This window comes from Oncorhynchus clarkii, chromosome 19 (genome assembly GCF_045791955.1).
Source record: "Oncorhynchus clarkii lewisi isolate Uvic-CL-2024 chromosome 19, UVic_Ocla_1.0, whole genome shotgun sequence".
Taxonomy (NCBI): domain Eukaryota; kingdom Metazoa; phylum Chordata; class Actinopteri; order Salmoniformes; family Salmonidae; genus Oncorhynchus; species Oncorhynchus clarkii.
This window is the reverse complement of record NC_092165.1, coordinates 37,745,358-37,762,392: the sequence shown is the minus strand read 5'-3', so window position 1 is coordinate 37,762,392 and position 17,035 is coordinate 37,745,358. Positions and strand designations below refer to the sequence as shown.

The window sequence follows — 17,035 nt, the reverse complement described above, 5'->3', positions numbered from 1 at the left end:
TGTCATGTTATTTTTTTTTAACTTAGTGTTGTCAAATGTCATGTACATTTGTGTACAATAATGAGGTTTATTATATGCCAGCAAACTACTTAATTAGTATTCTGAACAAGGGTTAAGGGGTCTAAGTCAACCCCTCTTCCCCCTACCCTCTACCACTTTTATTTATTTTGAAATGTAAAGAACAGTGTAATCCTACAAGCAAGCTGTGGACTTTGAGATGCAGTGGGCACATCACTATGGCACAGCCATAGGCTTACAGTATGTTCTGTTTTGTTGTGGAATGACGTGGCATGTCTAATTTAATCTTCCCAGCCAGCAGCCGAGACAACTTCCTCGTATGGTAGTTTTATTTTGATCAGTCAGTGTGTCGATTTCGGTCTGTGCTTTTAGAATGTTGAGTCGACTCGGTGACCTGACAGGTGGAGACTGAAAAGCGCACAGGTGAACTGCCATCGTTTACACGATGAGCTACTACAGTGATACGCCTAGTGTCGACGATGAGTTGGAGTCGTTAGGGTAAGAATGTCTTAATTATAATTTTGCCTATTCGTAAATCTTATTTTAGAGCCTACCTGGTCAAAAGGAAATTAAAGAATTCTTCATGGGCAGTGCGTTTTAGCATTGTTCAGGAAGGAACGTTCGGTCAATATATGAAAGGCGTTCTAGAGACGGAAATCCCTTTAGGCATAGTATTGTTTTCAACCTCAATTTAAAAATGCATGATATAAAGCAATTGAATCTTGAAGAATATCATTTAAATGCCTAATATAAACTACTACAACTGTACCCTACCCCACCAGAACCCAATATATGAGCTTGTTTTACTGCATTGTTTGTTAACAATATAAACACGGTATAGTTTCAAAACATGGTTAAAAAAGTTTTTTTTTTATCTAACTGGTGTGTGTCCTTGCAGCTATAGTTCCGTAGATTAATTTGAGCGGTTACATTTCTCTAACTATAGCCCCATTCTTTACCCCAAAAGTAGTGGGGTGATCGCTTTATTGTTGTATGAATTCCAAACTGCTCCTTTGAATAAAGGAAAAATAAATATTCAAGTTCTCACTACATGACATTCTGTTGTACCTATTCTAGTGCAGGCGTTGGCGTTGAGTTTATTGAAGTGTGAAATAAGTACGACTCTGCCATCTGCAATGCAAATACCCAACTTTCACATCCACATCAGTTACAGTGATTTTTTTCTGCACCTGTCTTGTTTGTTTGTGGGTCAACAGCTTTGTCTTAATGTCAGAAGTGGGTCAAACCATGAAGTGACCTCTAAAGTGCCTTTGCATGGTGAAGTCACTTGAGAACAATCGGTCAGTGTTTCTTACACACACTGCAGCTGTTCATTACATGGTGGCACTTTACTTTTCAGATCTTACAGTGTGCATGTTTCTCTTGCCAATAATTATTTGGGTTTAACATGCACTTCCTGCTAGTCTGTTGCACCTTAGTGGTATATCTCTTCACACCCAGTGACATGTCTGCTGTGGTTCTCTCAACGACTCGTTCTCGTTTCGATATTTCACTTATGGGATATGCCCCCAGCGTATTCATCAGAAGCCTTTATTACACTATGCCAGCCATGAATTGCTGGACTTCGAGACGTGTGCGCCGGGGAAGGATGGCCCTCCTATCCTATAAAGGTCCAATGCAGCATCTCTAAGTTATTCAAACACCTCTTCTCGCTTTTCATCAGAAAGCTTACCTCGACACGACTGCATTTTCCAGAACTAGCTAAACTGTCCACAGACGTGAGCTTACAACTCGCTCACTGGGCGCTATTTTCGGGACTGTGTGGTGGTGACAATTTTCCTTTTCCTTCACCATAGTTAGAGGGAAATTATTTGAGGGAGGAACAGGTACAGCTGTGACACGGCTAACTCGTTCACGACCAAGTTAGCTGTATCCAAACAGTGACTAGTCGTTAGCAAGCTAGCCACCACGCTAGCTAGCTTTTGTGGTTTTACTTCGACAAGAAAAGTTTTACTAGCTACACCAAGCCAACTTTTCTAACCTGTTGTTTCGGAAATGGTATCTGGCCATCACAACAAGTGCCACGGAGATAGCTAGTGATTAGTGGGTTATCGGACTAGCCTACCACGCTAGTTTTTTTCTGACAGCTAAAAACATAGCATCCAATCTATGGTGACAAAAGCATCTCCCACCCCAAACGAGGAGAAGCTCCCGGCACGAATCTGCTCCTGTGGAAACAAGATATCGGCTAAAGACACCCACTCTGTGTGCTCCACTTGCCTTAGGTTGCCACGTGCCCCGGTGGCCTTCACTGGCTCCTGTCCATGCTGTGCACTCTTCACTGTGAAGAGCCTCTGTCGCAGGATGGCACGCCAAGCTAGCCTGAGTCAACGGACCCTAACATGGGGGGACGGCGTACCCAATTGCTCACCAGAGGTGATGGATATCCAAACGGGGAATCGTAAAGCGACGTCTAGCGCTAGCTGGGGTGACCAGCTCAATGCCATTGCCCCACTGTTGGAGGACTCCAGCAACGACCTTACGGCCTCCCTGCCGGGCTTCCTGATTGGAGACGATAACGACTCCACAGGGTTTTCCGACAGCTTCCTTTCGGAATCATCGAATGGAGACAAAGACTCATTCAACCCCTCAGGCCAGGAAACCAAGCCTCCTGCCGGGGAATCCAAAACCGGACATGCAGGCAGGGCGCCATCTCCACCAGTTCTCGGCGTGGACCTATGGGACGTGTGCAAACGCACTGCGAATAAACTGGTGATTTCCTGGCCCAATGCAGTAGCAGAGACCACCACGTCCCGGTAAAATGCTACCCAAAGCTAAACGGGCAATTACTATCAGTCTTCCCAGAATGCCTGGAGGAGGTTACCTGTGCCTGGAGTACACCTTTCTCCTTCAAGAACCCTGTCCAAGGTGGTGGGATTGGACTGTGTTGACATGGCAGGGATTGGGCTTGCCCACGCGCCCCCCATCGAACCCCTGGTGGCTTCCCATCTACACCCCAGCCAGAAGTCCTCCATGACCTCGACTGGCCCCACCTTACCAACCAAGTACGTGCGCTTCCAGTCCTCTGCGACAGAGAAGGTCTACAGGTCGGGCGTCACAGCAGTGAGGGCTCTCAGCGTCGCATCCATGCTCTCGGCATATCAAGCTGAGCTACAGGATGAGCTAGCAGTCACACTGGAGCCTGGTCTGTGGGATGAGATCTGTATTGCCACAGATCTCAACCTGTGTCTGCTTAAAGCCACTGTCCAGGCGTCAGGAAGAGCGATTGGGCTCATGATATCCCAGGAGAGGGCTAGATGGCTCAACCTATCCACAGTGTCTGATAGTGAGAAACTGAAGATCCTGGATGCTCCAGTAGACCCTAAAGACCTTTACGGTTCCACCATCGAGATGATGCAGAAACGGTGCGAGGAGAAAAAGATTGAGGGTGAAGCCCTCCAGCTCTGTCTGTCCAGGAAGACACAGCCCAGTGCCTCCCCTGTGCCTCGCCACACCTTCGCCCAGGCTGCAGCAGGTCGACCCCCCCTCGACCTTTAAGAGCCCAGGGCAGCAGAGAACCTTGGACCCTTAAGGCCCCCTGGTCTAAGAACCCTCCCGTCCCACCCATGGCACCAAGGAACCAGCCTGCCCCAAGGCGGAAGAAGGGTAAGGCCTAGCAATGTCCCCATTGCCAGAGAGGCAATCTCCTCCGCCAATTCTGCCAATTAAAACAAACAGGGTGCTTCCCCACAACGCCATCAGAGGGGGCTACCATTCCTTCTGTGGCCTCCGCGAAGCGCGTAAGCGCTCTCCAGCTACGGCCAGCCGGACATGCGAAGTGCGTCGCGGACTGTCCTACACCCTCTCCTGGCAGATGGTGCTGCTGCACAATATCTACTCAAGATATTTCCTGGTTCCAAAAAAGGGAGGCGGCATACGTCCGATCCGAGATCTACGTCCTCTGAACACGCACATGAGAAAGTACACATTCAGAATGTTGACACACACTGCTCTGCTACGTTCTGTGCACCCAGGTGATTGGTTCGTATCCGTCGACCTGAAGGACGTTTACTTTCACATCTCAATATACCCTCTTCACAGGATATTTCTCAGCTTCGCTTTTCAAGGCGTAATCTACAAATTTCTGGTGCTCTCTTTTGGCTTCTCACTGTCACCTCCATAGCTCCAGAGAGAGGGGCATTCGGCTGATGACGTACTTAGACGGTTGGCTGCTGTTGGCTGCTGTGCGTGCAACCGAGACCAAGTCTTAAAACACAGTCAGCTTCTATTGGAACACCTGACATTTATAGGTTTCAGAATGAACACAGTAAAGAGCGTTCTGTTTCCCATGCAGACAATCTCTTTCCAAGGATTCCTAGGCTCTTTCCTCTTTCCAATCTCTTTCCTAGTTTCGGATTCATTCAAAACTCGCCTTTCAGTGGAACATATAAGAACATTCCAAGATTGCCTAGCATGTTTCGCAGAGGGAACCTGGTCTCTTTTAAAACATGCCTGAGGCTACTAGGTTTGATGGCATCAGCTTTAGTAGTCATCCCATTAGGATGTTTGATTATGAGTGTTTCAACACTGGGTCTCTTCTCTAGGTCTCAGCCCAATACGTCACATACGTCACCGTGTACAGCTATCCATAGACTGCATGGTAGCATTGCACTCCTGGAGACACCGAACATTTCTGTCACAGGGTGTCCAGATGGCACTGTTTTATCCAGAAAAGTAGTCACGACAGACGCATTTATCTCGGGTTTGGGTGCGACCCACAAGGGCAGAACAGTCAACGGATATGTGGGGACCCCTCCCCACAGGCGTGAGAGGAGATTTTCCATCCTCACCCGAAACAAACGTTTGGCACCTGGCCTGTGAATGGTTCAACTTGAACACTGCCGGGCTTCCCCAAAATGTAATTTCAACTATTCAGAGTGCTAGAGCCTCATCTACCAGGTCCCTTTTATAATTGTAAATGGCTCATGTTTGAGGAATGGTGCACTAAATCACAGACAATGCCATTCCAGTGCTCTGTCCCGGTAATCCTGAAGTTTCTACAGGAATTATTAGAAAAAGGAAATGCTTTTTCTACTATTAAGGTATATCTAGCAGCTATTTTGGCTTGTCATGTGGGTTTTGGGAGCACGACAGTGGAGCAACACCCTCTTGTCACCCGTTTTCTCAAGGGTGCACGTTGTTTGCGTCCGGTATCCAAACAGCTTACCCCGTCATGGGATTTATCAATTGTTTTGGATGCTCTATGCCAACAACCCTTTGAGCCCTTGGATCAGGTGGAACTGAAGAAGCTTTCATTTAAGACCGCACTATTACTAGCATTGGCCTCCGCGAAGCGCGTAAGTTGTTTGTTTCCTGGGCGAAACCTCACACGGGTAAAGAGCTCACTTAACAACCCCTTTCCCACTGCATAGTGGGGGCTATCCCTTTAGCCTACACAAGTAAGGGTATTCAGTCTCCTGCTGGCCTATGGGCTCATTCTACTAGAGGAATGGCTACGTCCTGGTGCTTTATTTAAGGACCTATCTAGCCAGGATATTTGCTCAGCAGCGAGTTGGGCTTCGCCTAATACATTTGCAAAGTTTTGTATGCTCGACGTCACTGCACCGACCCTAGCGCATACTGTAGCGCATCTTCTGAGGGGCAAAGCCCATTTGTGTGAAATATCGCACAGGGCAGTCGGTCGCCAGGATAAGCTTGTCTGCCAATACAGAAGTCAGTATATTCCATAATACCAAATAACAAATACTTGAAAGAGAACTTTAGGTTACGACCGTAATCCCGGTTCTCTGATAGTATGAGTGAGGCATTTCACCAGACCACCCTCCTTGCATGAGCGAGGGATAGGTGTTGCTTCTTTTTGAATGACTGCATTAGGCCTTCTTTATTGGGTAGGAGGGACAATCTTCCCCCGAAGCACACGTCTCGACATCCAGCCAATCATGGCTGGCGTAGTGTAATAAAGGCTTCTGACGAATACGCTGGGGGGTATCCCATAAGTGAAATACCTCACTCATACTATCAGAGAACCGGGGTTACGGTTGTAACCTAAAGATTTCATGAGTCTGCTCACCACTCACATTAGTGATGCATGTCTGTTAGATGCTATACTCTGATTGTCTTTGTCTGTCTTCCACCTCTCCCAGATGGTACCACTTTGACCTGTCCCGCCATGCCGCTGAAGCTCTCCTCCTATCCAATGGGAAAGATGGCAGCTATCTCCTCCGAAACAGTCATGAGGGTCCTGGCAGCTTTGCCCTCTCTGTCAGGTGGGCCTACCTATCCCGTCCCTCTTAAAAAGTAAAACGTCTCCCTCCCTCTTCCATGCCCCATTTCAGATGGATTCCCATTCACCACATGCTTTTTTCTTTCCTTATACAGAGCCAAGGATTCAGTTAAACATTTCCATGTGACACGGAAAAGCAGTGGATACGCTTTTGGCTTCAATGAGTTTGCGTCCCTCCAGGACTTTGTCAGCCATTTTGCCAACCAGCCTCTGCTGGGCAGTGAGACAGGTTGGCTGAGACCAGTTCTTCAGACCTTACTGAATCCAAAGTCTAAACCTAACCATTTCCCTGCTGTTTATTTATATTTTCAATGACTGAAATATATTCCTTGGTATACCCTCAAGACTAACCCGAACCTTGATCTTTCACTCAACCAGGTACCCTCATTGTCCTTAAATGCCCATATCCATGGCATGTAGAAGAACCGTCCATCTATGAGTCTGTGCGGGTTCACACCGCCATGCAGACAGGACGAACAGAGAGCGACCTGGTGGCTAACGCTCCATCGGTATGACCACAAGCTCATTTATTAGTGAAGCAAACATGGGTTAATCATAACAACATAATTACTTAGGTCAAGTATCACAAACCTCATGAGATATTGTTTTTTTATGATTTTGTTCACAGTTTGGAACAAAGGAGGGCTATCTGGTAAAGTTAGGAGCAGTCGTAAAGGTGAGAGAAATAGGCAGCTGTACAGACCAGGTTTAGTGGACTGTTGTTCTGGTTGAAAGACTTTCAATTTGTTTTTGTTTTTTCAGAACTGGAAGCAGAGGTGGTTCACATTAAACAGAAATGAGCTCAAATACTTCAAGGACAAAATGGTGAGTAGAAACCATGCCTCTGATAGTCATGGTTTATGATGCAGATGTAATATCATGAATGGCTAGATTTTATTTGTCAGTGATTGTGACAGGATGGTGTTGCCATCTCTCATTTGCTCTCCTGTCTTAGTTTGATGAGCCTATTCGCACCCTGGATCTGACAGCATGCTCTGCAGTCCAGTTTGACTACTCCAAGGACAGAGTCAACTGCTTCTGGTGAGAGCTCCTATCCACTGAGCCAAGAGTGGGCCTACCAACTCTCGTGATAAAGGCCTTTACAGACTATTGACTAACAATTAATAATACTGTTTTGACTACAATACACTGCTGTTAAAGGTCAGCCTTCCCTTCAGTTTTTTTTTTGCGACTGGTGCTAGTTTCATTGTTCAATCTTGAATTTGGTAAACCTCAGTGGGCATTTTTAAACATATCTGTTGGTTTCACTTCCGCTTACAGAGGAATATAAAATATGGATCATGGTGGCCGATGGCAGTGGCAGATAAGAGGAAGTGCAACCAGAGTGATGACAGGAGAAGTTCTAACCTCCACTCGGCTACTTTATTTTGTTGCTGGGTCTCTTTCTGTAGCTGTTGATATTAAACCTAGCATTAATACTCATTCGGTCTCTTATTTAGTTTGGTGTTCCCTGAGAGGACATTTTATCTGTGTGCCAAGAGTGGCGTGGAGGCAGATGAGTGGATCAAGATAATACGATGGAAACTGGTGAGCCCATAATCCACTATTACTATTCAAATGTATAAAACAGAAACAAAGCTTGAACTGGATACCTTAATCCAAATGCTTAACTAATGGGAGTAGTGCCAGAGCAAAATAGCCTAACAAATGAATGTTTGTTTTCAGTCACACATAAGAAAAGAAAGATGACAACATGAAGACGAGGAGCCAAAAGAGGCATATTCTCACAGTGAACTAAATTACCTTAAGTCTGGTAACTTGTCACTCATGTTATCCTCAGAGATCCTTTCTGCTCCACAGATGACTTTTTTTATTTTTTATTTTTTTTATTTTTTATTTCACCTTTATTTAACCAGGTAGGCTAGTTGAGAACAAGTTCTCATTTGCAACTGCGACCTGGCCAAGATAAAGCATAGCAGTGTGAACAGACAACACAGAGTTACACATGGAGTAAACAATTAACAAGTCAATAACACAGTAGAAAAAAGAGAGTCTATATACATTGTGTGCAAAAGGCATGAGGAGGTAGGCGAATAATTACAATTTTGCAGATTAACACTGGAGTGATAAATGATCAGATGGTCATGTACAGGTAGAGATATTGGTGTGCAAAAGAGCAGAAAAGTAAATAAATAAAAACAGTATGGGGATGAGGTAGGTAAAAATGGGTGGGCTATTTATCGATAGACTATGTACAGCTGCACTGGCTGGTAATCCTGCACTGGCTGGTAACCCAAGACAAAAGACAATGGGGCTCTTTGACCATCGAAAAATGACCATGGAATTTTCAGGACATGCACAATGTTTTGGATCTAATCGTATTTTTTTGCGAAAGACTTGAGTTTCTCCAATAATTGTATTTTCTCTAGATTGATATCTTTCACTGGTTGACATTCACTTGATCTTAATTTTACTTAACAAGATGTAACAATCATACTGTGAATAAATATTTATTTTAATAGAAAAATGAGCAACAGATGAGTCAGTTTATTAATTACAAACATGAGAAAGGAAGGGGTTACATTCAAGTACTAGAAAATTAAGGCAACAAACACAGCATCATGACACTAACATGTACTGTATCTATGCCTTTCAGCAACAGAGCTCTCTGTATGTGCGTGTGCATGATAGAGATATTAAAAATATGTAATAGTTTCAGGTAGATCCTTTTTCATGACTGACTACGTCACAGAATAGTCCCATTGCTGTCAAGGGTGATACACTCCTAAGCAACCTCCACTACCTGCCATAGCTCTTCAATTAGTGGTACAAGCTCCTTCTCCAGACGGATAATCAAACCTACAAAAACAACAGTTTGGATAACACTTCAGAATGCTGTACTTGTCTTCATTCATGCAGAGGATAGAAAGTAGAGATCTTCATCTTACCTGTGTTGGCACTACTGCCTGCGATGAAACTGATCACCAACGGTAACCGGTTAAACTGCACAATCTGGAAAAAGGTGAGATCTTCAGCATAACAAGGCACATGGGTCAGTGTTTTTCAATCTGTTCTTGAGGAGCACCAGGGAATGCACATTTTTTTGTTCTAGCCCAGCACTAACACCTGACTCAACTAATCACCAAGCCACCCCAGGCCTACATCCTTTATATGTTAGGTCCAGATTTTATTTACCTGGTATGTGTTATAGTAGCAGATGATACTCTTGTTTTTAGAGAGCCTTAGCTAACTGCCCTGGTCATTGGCCAATGCAAAGGTGGAGAGGAAGCCTGACCGTAGAGCATATTCTGGTGCATTATTTTTCGCCACTGAAGGAGAATGCATCAGGTACACTGAGCACAACACATTGGACAAGGACAAGAAAAGGTCAACTAAATTACCTAGCTTTTAGAAGAAAACACAGTTGTGAGGGAGACCTACCTTTAATAACTGGGACACCATCCCTATCTGTCACTATGATTGCATGAAGACCCTCAACACTGGTGGATAAGGAGAAAAAGAGCACATGACAACTCCTTAATCATAATTCAAACTACTGAACCTCACTTTTCACATGAGGGATTCCTAAGTTCAATATTAGGTTTCAGCAACAGAAGAATCATAATGAACACAATCATACAACAAACAAACATACCTTGGTAACAGTTTGTACAAGTATCTCTTCAAGTCCTGCAGCAAAATGTGTCAAGATAGAGACAAGATAGGTAGCTACCAGGGGTGCAACTATGGTTTTAGAAGTGGGGGGAGGCATAGTTATTATTTTTATTTATCACATGAACACTCCAAAAAGCCTACCCTACCACTCGGAGACGTCCTAAAGCACACTGTGGAGGGGGGGGGGGGGGGGGGTACTACTGGTGTAGCAACTGGCTATGACATCAGATAGCTAGAGATTAATGTAATCAATGATTGTGTTCAAATAATTTATACTTACATCAGCCGTGGTGGAAATGTTGTCTTTTATTCCACCGTCAATTGCTAGAAGAGAACTGAATTATGGTAAGAATGTCTGTAAATGTTGAGAATATCAGCAGGTCTTTTTTTTTTGCTCTTCCTAGCTTTCCTTGCTATTTCATTGACAGCTAACGTAAACTCACCCCATTCCGTACAAATGTGCACAACCGCAACATTCAAACGAGGCTATAAAGAAAACTAATGGGACTGTAGCGACTGTGTTGACGTCAAAATCGGGGGTGTAAACTAGGTTTCTATTCAAGGGGTGATTAACATGGTAATGGCTCTATAGTATTGGAGATAAGTTGAATAAACTGACCCTCCGTTACATCTTGACGTGTCATGTCGTAACGTACAGCACGCATAAAGCAACTATTTCTGTCTTACACTCTCTCTCCACCAGGTGTAGCACTTCTATCATGATTTAAAAACAAGAACTGGACAGTAAGGGTGGAAACCTAGTAATTTTTTTGGTCATCATTGCATGCGATCATCATTCTCAAAGCCGCTGTTTACTTCTAAGATCACTTTAGCACCGCCCTAAAAACCTGATTCAAATTCGACACAAACCTTCCAATAGGTATGTAATGACACATTATATAAACTCTTTATAGTGTTTTATTTACATTTTAGAGGCGATAAGGTGAAAAGTTGGACAGATTGAGTGAAAAAAAGCAATTTTCCCACACAACATCTCTCTTTCACACTATCACGCATTAGTTTCGCTTCCCCACCCGCCATTTTTAAAAAGGCCCAACGGGGCTCATTGCCTGCTTGAATTATGCAGAAACGGGCAGCGTTTTGGTCATGCAATTGATTCTGTTGGAAAGGGGAGAAATTGTGCTTTACAATGGTATTGACATTACAGTTGATCTGGAAGTATTACGCTTTGGGGGCACTAAAATAAGGGCAATTGTACGGACCAATGCGATGTACGAGTTTACGTTAATTTATCTCCAGCTGATACTAGGTTTAGCAAGGTAGCTAGCTAGTTAGCTGGACTTGGTTGTTTTTCATATGTAGAACAAAATGTAAATGTATTACTACCTTGTAAATGTATGAATGCTAATCCACTGTTACCCCTTTTTTTTATTATTATATTTTTTTATTTTAAGTAAGCAGCTTTGCCCACAGGGAAATCATATGACTGTCTTAACCCATGTTGAGCCAGCAACATCCGATTTAAGCTGTTTAAAAATCCTTCAAAATAAGAGCCATGTAAACAGTGGAAATTGTAAATTCTGTTCAGTAGCACCCAGTATCCAAAACCATTGCATTTCTGCAACTGGCTTAATTTGCGTAAGACATATTACTAAACCTAGAAAAAGGAGTGAAAATAGAGAATAGGAAATTAAGAAATAGATTAGATAGAAAGTGGGCTACTTAGTCTACTTCTCTGGGGTTATCATGCCCCCAGCTCAAATAGAGGAAACTATTTACACATTTGTACATCCCCCACACAGCCTTCAAATGTTCTTTCAAAACTCTCCCCTGACAACATAACAGGAGGTCTTGCTCAGAATTTACCTCAAGGTTTGAAATCTGAACTCAATAAGGCAATCCCAGTAACTAATTATGATCTGGCCTTAGCAGTTTGAGTGAAACCTGCTGTTTGAATATCTGGCATGCCTTTTCTGCTGTAGTGTCAGTATAATATTGACCAAAGAATGAAGCGCAATAGGTCATCTATTTGTATTTTAATTTGTAGCTTATAAAATTGTGATTTGATTGGCAACTCGTTTTGTGATATAACATGTGGGAACTGAGCAGCCCTCCTCACAAGGGCCCCTTACTTCACTCATCTTTTGCAGTAATGATCTTTATCTTCATCTTTTCCACCTACTCCATAGTAATGGGGGACTTTCAGAAATGTGAACAGGATTTCTACCAGTCAGGGTATTACATTGATGACCACGGACAGGTGGCCAATGACTACAATGGCTAAAACCTTAACCCAGAGTATGAGGATGAGTAAGTACAGTTGAAGTACAGTTAACAATGGTCATTATGGCCAAACAGTTCTATTTTTGTTTCATCAGACCAGAGGACAAGCAAAGAGGCACTGAGTTTGAAGGTAGGCCTTGAATTACATCCATAAGTACACCTCCAATTGACTCAAATTATGTCAATCAGCCTGTCAGAAGCTTCTAAAGCCATGACATAATTTTCTGGAATTTTCCAAGCTGTTTAAAGGCACAGTCAACTTAGTGTATGTAAACTTCTGACCCACTGGAATTGTGATACAGTGAATTATAAGTGAAATAATCTGTTTGTAAACAATTGTTGGAAAAATGACTTGTGTCATGCACAAAGTAGATGTCCTAACCGACTTGCCAAAACTATAGTTTGTTAACAAGACATTTGTGGAGTGGTTGAAAAACGAGTTTTAATGACTCCAACCTAAGTGTATGTAAACTTCTGACTTCAACTGTAGGTCTTCTCATCTTCACATCTGCTTTTATTCATCTCTTGTGTATTTGTGCAGAGATTGGCATGAATTTTGAGCACATATGGCAGAAGACGTTGACAGTGCTGAACCCTATGATCCCAGCAGATGGCAGCATCATGAATGAGACCGACCTGACCCTATTCTGTTCTGTATCGCTCTGGGTGTCACTTTACTCATGGTGAAGAACCTTGCCAGCAGCTTATGTCCAAGTGTGTGTGTGTGTTGCATGTTTTCACAGCCTAAGTCATCATGATTTACTATTCAGATAAAAAATATTTGTAGCTTTGCTGTATGTAACTGTGCATGTATTGTACTGAAAGTGTACTGTAACAAAATGTATTTACTCTTTATATAGGCAGGCAAATCCCACTTTGGCTACGTCTATGGGATCAGTACCATCGGCTGTATGATGATCTACACCCTTTTGACCCTGATGGGTTCCCTGACTGTGTCCTATGGCTGTGTAGCCAGCGTGCTGGGCTACCGCCTCCTCCCCACTGTGGCACTATCTGCATTTGCAGTCGTCTTTCCCCTACAGCGAGTAGGCCTTTTCAGTCCAAAAACAATTAAAAGGTTGCCTAAATAATATTGTGTAGAAAAACACAGTTTGCTCATCTTGATTTCTGTTCTGTCATGTCCTTTGTTCTGTCAAATTTGACTTTTGATTTACGTCCAGAGGGATCATCGGAACGACCCTGGCCTTGCTGGTGATTGGCTGGTGCAGTCTCTCAGCTTCCAAGATCTTCATCTCCACCCTGGCTATGGAGGGTCAGCAGCTGTTGGTAGCGTACCCCTGTGCCCTGCTCTATGGAGTCTTTGCCTTGCTAACAGTGTTCTGAAGGCCACTACTGTCACTGACTGTCAACAGAGATCCAATTTCTGAAGCACTACATTGGGCAATACATGTCTGGTATGGGTGTCAGTCTGGTATTGAGTTATAGTTATATATGGAGTTTTGTTTGTTGAATTCCTATATTTAAAAAAAAAAATGAGGCTCAGTTTTTCCATAGGAGTTACTTTACATTGTGAAAAATGTCATCTGGGTGTGTAATTGGTTGACATTTGTGCATTGGAATGTGCCAATAAATGGAATTTGAAATGTTACATTGTGTCAAAATGCAACACTGACTTCAATTGAAATTATGGAACCAACGAACACCATGTTGAAAAGCTATAAAACTTTATTTAAGATTGATTTTAACAGTATAATTCACTGTATCTTGTGTCTTAAAAAGCATACATTCAGGATATGAAAAAACATACATTGAGTATAACATATTTGGGGCGGCAGGTGGTTAGAGCGTTGGACTAGTAACCAAAAGGTTCCAAGATCGAATCCCCAAGCTGACAAGGTAAAAATCTGTCGTTCTTCCCCTGAACATGGCACTTAACCCACTGTTCCTAGGCCGTCGTTGAAAATAAGAATTTGTTCTAAATGGACTTGCCTAGTTAAATAAAGGTAAAAATATATATATTTCATCTTGAAAATGAAAGAAAAAGCTAGAATTATTACCCGTGTATAAACTTACAAACCTACATGGTTCTTAGTCTTCAAAATACAATAGCGCAAGAGCATGGTTAAGCATGGTTTTACTATATAAAGAATGCATTGTTCTTCCAAGAATACAGTCTTAAATGATTTCATCTAATTTACACTCACAAAGCAGCCCACTTACAAAAACATTTAACCTTAGAAAGTATTTATAAACATCAGCAAAGAAATATTATGCTCCATTCTGATAACTTTTCCTTGGTGAAGTACGTTGTCTTACAGTCATAGGACTGTAACTTTGAGTGAAAGTGTTTTTTTTTACTGATCAAAAACATATTTGTAGGACATTAAGATTTTTATTTTGAATTCATCCATTCAATAGCACATGTCCAATACAGGGTTTGGCATAGCTGATTTACACAGCCTCTAGAATAATGGTGTATTTAGAGGATTAGTCTGTTCATAACTATAGGGTTTGGATCTCTACTGTATTGGATTTAGGATTGCTTGATTATTCCCTATTATCTCAACCATTCAGGTCGTAAACCATAAGGGACCAGGGGGAGTAATTGAGACACTGGGCCAAGTGTGACTGTCCCTGAAGTAAATACATAAACACAAATCTTGAAGACCAAAGGTTGTGTGTTATAATAGCCAGCAGAATCAGTAGACCCAGTCTCAGTTCCCATCATCTTTTTCCCATGGTATTTTTTTCAGATGAGGTCGGCTGCCACGTAGGTTACCCTTCAAGACGGCAGGTAGAGAAAGAAACAGATAAATGCTGTTGTAAGTACTGTAACAATGTGTACCTTCACTGTAGTTACCCTGTAATTGCATAGGTATTAGGAACACACTGTAAAGTGTGACTAGAAAGGTGAATTGTTATTAAAGGGGAATTTTACTGAAACAATGTTTTCATATATTATTCATTAGTCCGCTTTTGATACATTGAAGTTTTATACTGCTTTCAAGTCTCCTGATGCCCTAAATCAAGCATGATCCAAAAGTCTCATGATGATGTGTTTTGACATTGTGTGACTTTTCCCTAAAGTAAACACAAGCCTGCTAGGATAGCTATGAGGAATATAACATTGTTAAATTACTCACTGTATACACGTTGGAGAGGTTGGAAAGGTTGTTGAACAGCGCTTGACCTGCACTGACTTTGTTCTTCACACCACGTACAGTCCCATTCTTGCTGCAGATATTAATGCGCTTGTTGCTAAAGAGCAGCTCCTTTTTGGTGCTAGCGTACATAAGCAGGTCATCTGGATCACTCCCGCAATCATCCGGCGCTGTGCCCACCAGCCCACACAGATGCCCATTTGCCTCACTGGTTGGTGGGGAGCTCACCTGCTCACTCTCCGAGTTGCTGGTGCAGTCCGAGTCAACTGAGTCTGTCACTGAGCCACACAATGTCAATGTGTCATCCTTGAAAACCTCAGTTAAAATGCGACCACTATTTGCAGATGCCACCCGAAACCTTACAGTTCTCTGAGCCTTTTCTTTGTCTTGTCTTGAGGTTGTGCCCTCCATTGGAACACAAGAGGGTGTTTTACATGTTTAAATGGTCAACATCTCTCTTTCAGTGAAGTAAGATGCATTCTTGTAAGATTAAGCCATACCCTTCTGCTATTGTTAATTTTCATTGACATGTAAAATCTAAGTCCAAAATGGTCTGAGTAAGAAACCTAGACACCAAAATGGTTAATAATAAATGAAGTTCTGCCATGGTAACAGTTAAAACAGGCAAACAGTAAACTGATATCCAAATGATGCATAATTAATTGATTGGTCAAATATGACCAAATAGGCAACCATAGTTGAGAGGTCACTGCAGATCAACAACCCACCAGTTCTTGTGCCCAGTGTCATACCTCCACAACCTCTCATCAGATGAAAGCTTCAGCAACTTTGAGGACCTATTACAATGTTATCAAGCATGTGCCTGTTGTATAGGAGCATCCCTTTATTGTAGCAAGAGCAGGTTCCGTTTAAAAGGGAAGAGCGGAATCTTTCCCAACTAAAACTTTGCTGTCATCGACATAAAATCACACAGTCTGTCTGGGTGAATCAACTACAGCCAAAGTAAGAGCACAGAGTTTGGTAATAGAATCTAGTGTAATATATGTTTTTGTCAAATATTTATTGTGTATTATCCCTGTAATTTGAATACCAAAAGTGACCCTATTGTCCTGCGGAAAAACCCAAACATACCAGTGTCTCCCACCTACATTCTACCAGCAAGAATAAGCCAGAAGTAGAAGGAATAAGGTCGTGACCACAGCGATTTCACTTCAAAATAAAAGTCTCGCAATGAAGATGGTAAAAAATTATACAATGGACAATTCATAACATTTTTGTGAGCAAATGTATTTTGCAAATTAATTTTGTTTAACAATATGAAAAAAGAAAAACAGTTAATCGCCTTTACAAATAATATTATAGCATTGACATTATTGTTAACAGCATTAAAAGTAAGGATTACTAGATAGTTATCATGGTAACAGCAGTAATACAAATAACAAAACATTATTTATCTACTGTTAATAATAATAGTATTAACAATATAATTATAATAATCAACTTTAGAAAACACTTTTAAATCCCTTTGTTAATTAGCCCATTCATATTGCACGATGTTCAGTATGTTTTAAAAATTGGACATACATATTGCACCATACACAATTTCATTCTGTATGTTGTGTCGCAGTAAAAGGGGGGTCCATTCTACTGAGCTCTTCTATTTTTCAAACCCATAGAGTTTACACCCAGAGGAGCATCGCTGCTCATTCTACAAACAATATGTTTATTAAAAAAAAAATACCTAAAGGGGTCCTAAAATTCTAAATCAAATAGCTAAATGATCCATGGT

General features: G+C 42.1%; 1 protein-coding gene and 2 pseudogenes across 5 annotated transcripts; 2 read left to right on the top strand and 1 right to left on the bottom strand.

Annotated features, from left to right (window-relative positions):
• The first annotated feature begins 196 nt into the window (after positions 1-196).
• LOC139375125 (dual adaptor of phosphotyrosine and 3-phosphoinositides) lies at positions 197-8,996 on the top strand. Of its 5 annotated transcripts, none has more exons than XM_071116607.1 (10): positions 343-516; positions 1,236-1,319; positions 6,144-6,266; positions 6,379-6,512; positions 6,662-6,792; positions 6,912-6,959; positions 7,046-7,108; positions 7,239-7,324; positions 7,744-7,831; positions 7,970-8,996. In XM_071116607.1, the coding sequence occupies exons 2-10, from the start codon at positions 1,294-1,296 to the stop codon at positions 7,991-7,993; spliced, it is 723 nt and encodes a 240-aa protein (XP_070972708.1). In that variant the 5' UTR covers positions 343-516; positions 1,236-1,293; the 3' UTR covers positions 7,994-8,996. The 5 variants fall into 5 exon arrangements, 3 of the variants coding, with proteins under 3 accessions (XP_070972707.1, XP_070972709.1, XP_070972708.1); XR_011627754.1 differs by having other exon boundaries at positions 362-516; positions 7,565-7,831; XM_071116606.1 differs by lacking the exon at positions 1,236-1,319 and having other exon boundaries at positions 197-516.
• Positions 8,997-9,029: 33 nt separating this feature from the next.
• Positions 9,030-9,943, bottom strand: LOC139374478 (ragulator complex protein LAMTOR3-like; annotated as a pseudogene).
• A 2,213-nt stretch (positions 9,944-12,156) lies between these two features.
• On the top strand, positions 12,157-13,507 carry LOC139374477 (protein YIPF7-like; annotated as a pseudogene).
• Positions 13,508-17,035: the final 3,528 nt, after the last annotated feature.

Coding starts and splice junctions, on each gene's coding strand:
- LOC139375125 (XM_071116606.1), top strand. CDS start 464: ATGAGCTACTACAGTGATACGCCTAGTGTCGACGATGAGTTGGAGTCG. Junction 517..6,143: donor GATGAGTTGGAGTCGTTAGG/GTAAGAATGTCT, acceptor CACCTCTCCCAG/ATGGTACCACTTTGACCTGT. Junction 6,513..6,661: donor TCTGCTGGGCAGTGAGACAG/GTTGGCTGAGAC, acceptor TCACTCAACCAG/GTACCCTCATTGTCCTTAAA.